At 48.2% G+C, this 7271-nt stretch overlaps 1 protein-coding gene across 3 annotated transcripts; it reads left to right on the forward strand.

Annotated features, from left to right (window-relative positions):
- Window positions 1-273: 273 nt before the first annotated feature.
- Window positions 274-6965, forward strand: PDP2 (pyruvate dehydrogenase phosphatase catalytic subunit 2). Of its 3 annotated transcripts, XM_061138671.1 has the most exons (3): window positions 280-431; window positions 1524-1607; window positions 2738-6965. In XM_061138671.1, the coding sequence occupies exon 3, from the start codon at window positions 2789-2791 to the stop codon at window positions 4382-4384; it is 1596 nt and encodes a 531-aa protein (XP_060994654.1). In that variant the 5' UTR covers window positions 280-431; window positions 1524-1607; window positions 2738-2788; the 3' UTR covers window positions 4385-6965. The 3 variants fall into 3 exon arrangements, with proteins under 3 accessions (XP_060994652.1, XP_060994654.1, XP_060994653.1); XM_061138669.1 differs by lacking the exon at window positions 1524-1607 and having other exon boundaries at window positions 274-431; XM_061138670.1 differs by lacking the exon at window positions 1524-1607 and having other exon boundaries at window positions 301-455.
- The last annotated feature ends 306 nt before the right edge of the window (window positions 6966-7271 follow it).

Raw genomic sequence — 7271 nt, forward strand, 5'->3', positions numbered from 1 at the left:
GATGAACAACAGTGAGAAATGGGAGAGGCTGCTCTGTTTGAGGTGTGCAGAACGGGCACGGGGTCACGTGGTGGGAGCGCTCAGCCGCAAGACTGCTTAATCTCAAGGCCCAGGGCCAAGCCTACCCGCAGTCAGAGACGGAGGGCGGGGTGGCTAAAGGTTGGCTGGGGTGGGCGGGAGAGGGGGAGGAACCGGATTTGGCCCATCTGGAGCCCGCCCTCTCAGTCTCTTCATCCATTGGACAATTGGGCTGTTCGTCAGGGGCCCGCCTCCACAGATGAACCAGTAAAGGCTGGCAAAAGGATGCTTCCTCCTCCAGCTAGATCAGCAGCACTAGAGGTCCCTTCGGGGAGCTGAGTCCGGGGTAGGGGTAGCCGCGGTACAGCTTGCGGGCGTGAAATTGACTGACGGACACGGCGGCCTCGGGGCTGGTGAGAGGAGGGCGAGGGTCCGAGGTAGGGAAGGGGCGAGCGCGGGATGTGAAAGCCTCTAGCCTCCCCGCGTCTGCTCCAGCCCACGGCCACGGCTCAGGTGATGGGGTGGAGAGTGGAGGTGAAGTGAGGTGAGGGGGCGGGCCCGCGGCGGACTGCCAAGAGCCTGGGTCACAGCGACGGTCACCCTTCTCGCGCGCACGCGCCACGTGGGCTCGCAGTCTGGCATAGGACCTTTGGCTGCGTGCCGGAACATCCGCAGTAGCTGTTTTAGCCCTCGGAGCTCAGCATCTAAACTTAATTCGCCTTATCTATAGACTGGGAAGCTGGGACTCAGGGACGTGGCCGCGCCAGGGTTTGAGGGAGATAGGGCTTGGTGGATTCCGGAGGCCGCGCTCGTATCTCTGAGCCTGTGGGTCAGAGACTTGACTTTGGAACCTGCTTTCTTTAGATACGCGAAACTGTTTGGGTCGGGCCTGTGGCAGACGGCCTTGCGTCGGACAACGCTGCCTGGCTTCTCTCCAGGGCTAGGGGTGGGGATGAGGGGCACGGGTAGGCGCCCTCCGCGCGCCGGGTCCGACCAATCCTGCCCCTAGTTCGGCGGGGTGGGCTGGGGAGACTGGGCGGTCCTCGAGTGTGGGCGTTCTCCATACTCCCGACAGAAAAACTTGTGGAGGGCGGGATTCCGAAAACACGTGGAGTGAAAAAAACGCTCCCCCCCCCCCCACTCCTCCCTACCCCCGGCTCTCCATAGAAAATAGTAAAATAGAGCAGCTTTTAAAAATTTTTTTCTAAGGAAAAATACCGCCAGAGGCTGTTGAAGGTGTAGGGTTTACTTCATGCCCTTATGGAGGCAGATGTGAACCATTTGGAAATCAATTTGGCAGGATGAGTCTACACTCTTTGACCTACTGATACTAGCCTTGGGGAAAAAGTAGGTTAAAACTTAAGTAGGGGAAATGTTGATGCGTTAGGCATTGCAGTTTGGTATTTTATAAATAGGGAGATAGTGGAAACAACTTCTAAATCTTCAGTGATACACCTAATAATAAAAGATTATTGCTAATAATATCTTTTTTTTTTTTTTTGAAGCTGAAGGGTTATATTTCTTTAAAATCCTCACAAAACCCTATGAAACTAGTATTCCCATTCCACAGATGGATGACTGGAACTCAGGCAAGTGAAGTCAGTGTGTCTGATGCTAGACAGCTAGTGTCATAGCAAGTGTGCTTTGGGACCTCTTGAAATTGCTGTGTTTAGCCAGTGTTTGAGGCCTGGGCATTGGAAAGCCACTGGTAAACAAGGCAGCCATGTTTCCTGAACTTACAGAGCATGCATGCGTGTGTTCTTTACATATATGTAGAACAAGCTCTGGCCAGTTTTATTAAGGAAAATTTTTGCATGATTTACTTTTCACCACTCTTCTCCTAGCAGGCTTCTGCTCATCACCTGGATCAATGATAGCTAGTGTGCATACTCTGTTATTTTCCACACGTTGTGTCCAATTCAGTAGTGGTATTGCCACTATAGTGATGGACACCAGTTTTTGGCCAACATGGCATACAAGTTACCAGTGTTAGTTGCTCAGTCATGTCTGACTCTTTGCAACCCCATGGACTCCTCCTCTCTGTCCATGGAATTCTCCAGGCAGGAATACTGGGGTGGGTTCCCATTCCCTTCTCCAGGTGATCTTCCCGACCCAGGGGTCAAACCCCGGTCTCCTGCATTGCAGGCAGATTCTTTACCATCTGAGTCACCAGGGAAGCCCCAACATGGCATAGTGCTCTATGCAAGATTTCCTCAAGGCTGGGCAGCTGTTGGTGAGGATGACCAGGTTCGCTTTGCCTTGTCTGATCATTTTCAGAGTCTCCTGTACCCCAGCACATACTTTTTTCCACTTATCATAACCAGTTGGAGCCTAGAGTTGATCTGACTCCAACGGCTTTTCTGTCTTTTTTGCTGCCACTGTCTTCCTGCCTAGAGAGCTGGATGGCATCCAACTGAGAGTAGCTACCAAGATAGCTGGGGGGCAAGAAATAGTTTGTTTGTATTTAAAGGAACACAGCCTACCTGGGAGAGGGAACATGGGAGCTATGCACTGGGCTCTAACAAGGGAAAGGATTTGGGAAGAAGGAAACAATTGTGGGAAGCCCTCAGTGACTCTTAAGTGCAGAGTGTTTAAAAACCCATTTTCTGAAATGCATTTATATGTTATAATGGGATGTGTGGAGACTTAAATATTTTGAGATTAAGTGTTGGTAGAGTCATTATTTTTAAGAAATTAAATTTCTTAACCTCTTTTTCAGATTTAAAGAACCTTTTTGCGGAAGGAAGATATTCGCTTATACGGTTTCAGAATGTCAAGTACTGTGTCCTACTGGATTCTCAGTTCTGCAAGGAAGGCCGTTGCCACATTACAGGGGGGACAACGTTTATATTCAAGGTATGCCTCAAATAGGATTAAATCAAAATGGAGACTCTTTCCTCAGGGGCCAGCCACCCTAAAAGACAACGCCGCTGCATGTGGTGGCATTGCTCTGCGGAAAGCCTACAGACACACATCAACGGAGGAAGAGGACTTCCACTTGCAGCTCAGCCCCGATCAGGTAAATGAGGTCCTGCGAGCTGGTGAGTCGGCCCACAAGATTCTTGACCTTGTCAGCAGAGCTCCAGATTCAGTGTTACGGTTTGAGAGCAACCAGCTAGCTGCCAATTCCCCAGTGGAGGACCGGGGAGGTATAGCTGCCTGCCTGCAGACCAATGGACTGCTGTTTGGCATCTTCGATGGACATGGTGGCCACGCATGTGCTCAAGCAGTGAGCGAGAGGCTCTTCTACTATGTGGCTGTGTCACTAATGTCCCAGCAGACTCTGGAGCAAATGGAGGAGGACATGGAAAGCATGAAGCCCCTGCTGCCCATCCTTCAGTGGCTCAAGCACCCAGGGGACAGTATCTACAAGGATGTCACGTCGGTGCATCTTGATCACCTCCGTGTCTACTGGCAGGAGCTGCTAAACCTGCACATGGAAATGGGGCTGAACACTGAGGAAGCATTAATGTACTCCTTCCAGAGACTGGATTCTGACATCTCGCTAGAGATTCAGGCCCCCCTCGAAGATGAGATGACTAGGAACCTTTCACTCCAGGTTGCTTTCTCAGGGGCAACGGCTTGCTTGGCCCATGTTGATGGGGTTCACTTGCACGTGGCAAATGCTGGTGACTGCCGGGCCATCCTTGGTGTCCAGGAAGACAACGGCATGTGGTCTTGTCTGCCCCTCACCCAGGACCACAATGCCTGGAACCCAGCCGAGCTATCACGGCTGAAAAGGGAGCATCCTCAGTCCGAGGACAGGACGGTCATCATGGAAAACAGGCTGCTGGGTGTCCTCATGCCCTGCAGGGCCTTTGGGGATGTCCAGCTGAAGTGGAGTAAAGAGCTGCAGCGCAGCGTCCTGGAGCGGGGCTTCGACACTGAGGCCCTCAACATCTACCAGTTCACCCCCCCGCACTACCACACCCCACCTTACCTGACAGCCAGGCCAGAGGTCACCTACCACAGGCTGAGGCCCCAGGATAAGTTCCTCGTGCTGGCCTCTGATGGCCTGTGGGACGTGCTGGGCAACGAGGATGTGGTGAGGCTGGTGGTGGAGCACCTGGCTGAAGAGGGTCAGCACAAGCCAGACCTGGCCCAGAGACCCACCAACCTGGGACTCATGCAGAGCCTGTTGCAGCAGAGGAAAGCCCAGGGCCTCCACGTGGCCGACCAAAACGCGGCCACACGTCTGATCAGATACGCCATAGGGAACAACGAATACGGGGAGATGGAGCCTGAGCGGCTGTCGGCGATGCTGACGTTGCCAGAGGACCTGGCGAGAATGTACAGGGATGACATCACAGTCACTGTGGTGTATTTCAACTCAGAATCGATTGGTGCCTCTTCCAAGAGGAGTTAAGAGTCTCCCACCCTGTTGCCAAGGTTAACTTCAATGTTCTGAGACATTTTCCCTTACTCTGAACCTGGCTCTTTAGACCCTATGGTTGAAGGGCAGGCGGATAGATGCAGCTTGCTTAATTATAGACTAATGTGAGGAAAAAACAGCCTTGGGTTAAAAACAAATCTCGTGATTTTATGTGCCTGAGTGTTTTGGTCACCTCTTCTGCACAGAGAGGGTAGAGCACAGAGATGATCAACTTGTCTTGGGCTCATGTAACCCAAGTCCTTTTATAAAGACACTGTTAAAACTGTAAGCCTGAGCCTGGAAAGGGTAAATTTAATTATGATTCTAAGAATATGAAGAAGTCCAGGATCTTCTGAGCTCTTGCTGCAAAATCTGCAGACTGATAATTCTCTCTGTGTAATCATGGACTTCTACACTATGAAGAGGTTTTTGTTTTTTATTCTGAAGTTACTAAAGACCTAGGTTTACAAAGCATATTACAGGACACTTTTCTATGCAAAATTCTAACTTGTGTGTGTGTTTTTAGTTGTGAAAACATTTTGTAATGCTGCATTCTAGTTCTGATTTAGTTTGTTAAAATTGAGTCCTCAAACTTGCAAAACAGGCGTGCTGTGAGCGAGCATGCTTGGAATGAGTTTTCTTGGTTTTTCAGCTGCGGGTGAAGGTGGCCAGGCCTCTGGACCAGCTGAATTTGTGTGGCTTTCAAGCCTTTCCTCTGTGTCTCACCCCTTGAACCTTTGAGCCATGCTAGGAGGTAACTTCTGTCTGAGCCTTAACTCCTGGCCTTTCCTTCATTAATAAAATTTCCTCCAGTGTTCAGTAAATCTCTACAGATTTACTCATAGTACTTAGCCTTTCTGATTATACTTCTCAAACATTCTTCTAATTCCTCCCAATGCTCCTTCACCCTCTGCTATGCTGAACTCTCTCACCCTGCTGACTGTGCAATACTGTCTAGGAAGAATGCTCTCACTTTACACGGTTTCAGGGAAGCAGGAAATTCAAGACTGCATGACAGTTTAGGCAGGACTGGCTTATGCAGTGGATTCTAGACTTTAAGATTCAGCTTGAATCTGGAGAGGTAAAAATGTGAAGGACCTGAGAACAAGTTGCTAACCAAGGCTCCCTGGCTGCATCCCCAGGGGTAGTGGGGAGGAGGGAGGAGGGAGATTTTTTTCAGATGGGACATTTGCCCTTAGACTAGTGGGATAAATGGCCATTGCTGCTCCTCAGTAACTAGGCCTTATTTAGTATAGGAGTTGGGCCAAAAACCAATGTAACCTGTAGTAGCTTCTGTGGGCTGCACAGTCTGTGTTTATTTGAAAATTATTTTTAGGGGGATGAATTTCATGTTCTGAAATTGCTGTAGCATTTAAACAGGAAGCGTGTCTCTAGATGGAAACAAATATAATCCTGCAAAACTGACTTCATTTTCCTGCACTATCTTCCTGTTGATGGTTCCCTCATCTCACCCCCGCGAGCCACCCACTGAAAGGAAAGCAAAATAGCTAGGTATGACTTTCACATTCGGGACAAGGGACATTCAAGTGTTGAGACAAACTAGGAATGTTTCCCTGTACTTTTAGTGATATTGCTTTGTCTAAGAAATTCTCTTTTGAGTGCTTAAGACTTTGTCCTTTTATTCTGAAAAAATCTTAACTCAAAAATAAAACCTGAATCCCTATCATTTAGCTTGCATGAAGGTTCATTACTAGAGCTGAACACTACTTGTCTGAAATTCTTCATTCTTTATGCCAGCTAAACCCTGGCACACCCTCAGAGCATTTACTGGGGTTACAGAGTGTCTGAATCCTGTTTTGGAGCCTCTCATGAGCTCGTAAATATACCTGATTAACTTGTGGAATAGCTGAGAGAATACAGACTCCCAACCTGTTCCTTCAAAGATGTCTGTGTTTTTTCTTAGCCTAATAGATTTGCTTTCTAATTGGCATATTGAGAGAAAAGAAAGGCTGGTTTATTCTCTGCCCTTTTTCCACTGTGAACTCTGCCATGAAGGCCTCGAGGAGCAGCTGCTCCTGGTTAACTCCAGTGTGTCTGACTCCCTGACTATCACTCTGCTGTCACTGGCCTGAGGCACACGGACTACCACTTGAGCATGGACAGTGGGATTGGAGAGGGGGTTGGTGGTACTTGTCAGGTCTTCCAAAATACTTATCATTCCTTGTATGTAAAGATTTTGATATTGAGACTTCTAAAATGAACTAAAAGATGAGATTGTTTAAGGTGTCATTTTTGAATAAACTATGCTTTATTAGTGCTTTAAATGGCATATTTATTTCAGGTAAGAAATGTTGGTAATATTGGCATACTTTAGATATTGTTATATATGTAAATAATACAGTTCTGCTGATTCTGGGGATTGATCAAAATGAATAGAGAAGTTCTAAGTTCAGGTTAGTATGTTAGGTCAAGTTATGTGTACAGTCTTCTGAGATGATATTTGGAGCATTAAAGCTAATTTATTATAATGAAAGTGTAAACTTTGAGGTGTATTAACATTTTCCCCAGAAGTATGATTGGCTTAAAAGGTCAACAAGAAAATGTTCAGAATGAATCTGGCTTGACTTGTTCATCCATCAGTCCCTAGTGACCTATTTTTCATTTGACATTTTAAGTGGTTCATTTGTCTCTGAATGTGGCTCTCCTCGCAGAGGAAGTCCTGGTGTGGCTTTGGGGCAGGAATAAAGGCTGGTGGCCCTGCTTTGTCCTCTGAGCTGCCACATGTGTCACCAAGTGCCAAACACAGGTGGCCTGCAGTGTGACCATCTCCTGAGCAGGCTCGAGGCTCTTTCCCTGACACCTCGGGCACCTGACATTTAACTAGCCTCCGGGGAAATATTTCGTATCAAGCATTTACTTG

The sequence above is a fragment of the Dama dama genome, chromosome 4 (assembly GCF_033118175.1).
Source record: "Dama dama isolate Ldn47 chromosome 4, ASM3311817v1, whole genome shotgun sequence".
Classification (NCBI taxonomy): domain Eukaryota; kingdom Metazoa; phylum Chordata; class Mammalia; order Artiodactyla; family Cervidae; genus Dama; species Dama dama.

Coding starts and splice junctions, on each gene's coding strand:
- PDP2 (XM_061138669.1), top strand. CDS start 2,789: ATGTCAAGTACTGTGTCCTACTGGATTCTCAGTTCTGCAAGGAAGGCC.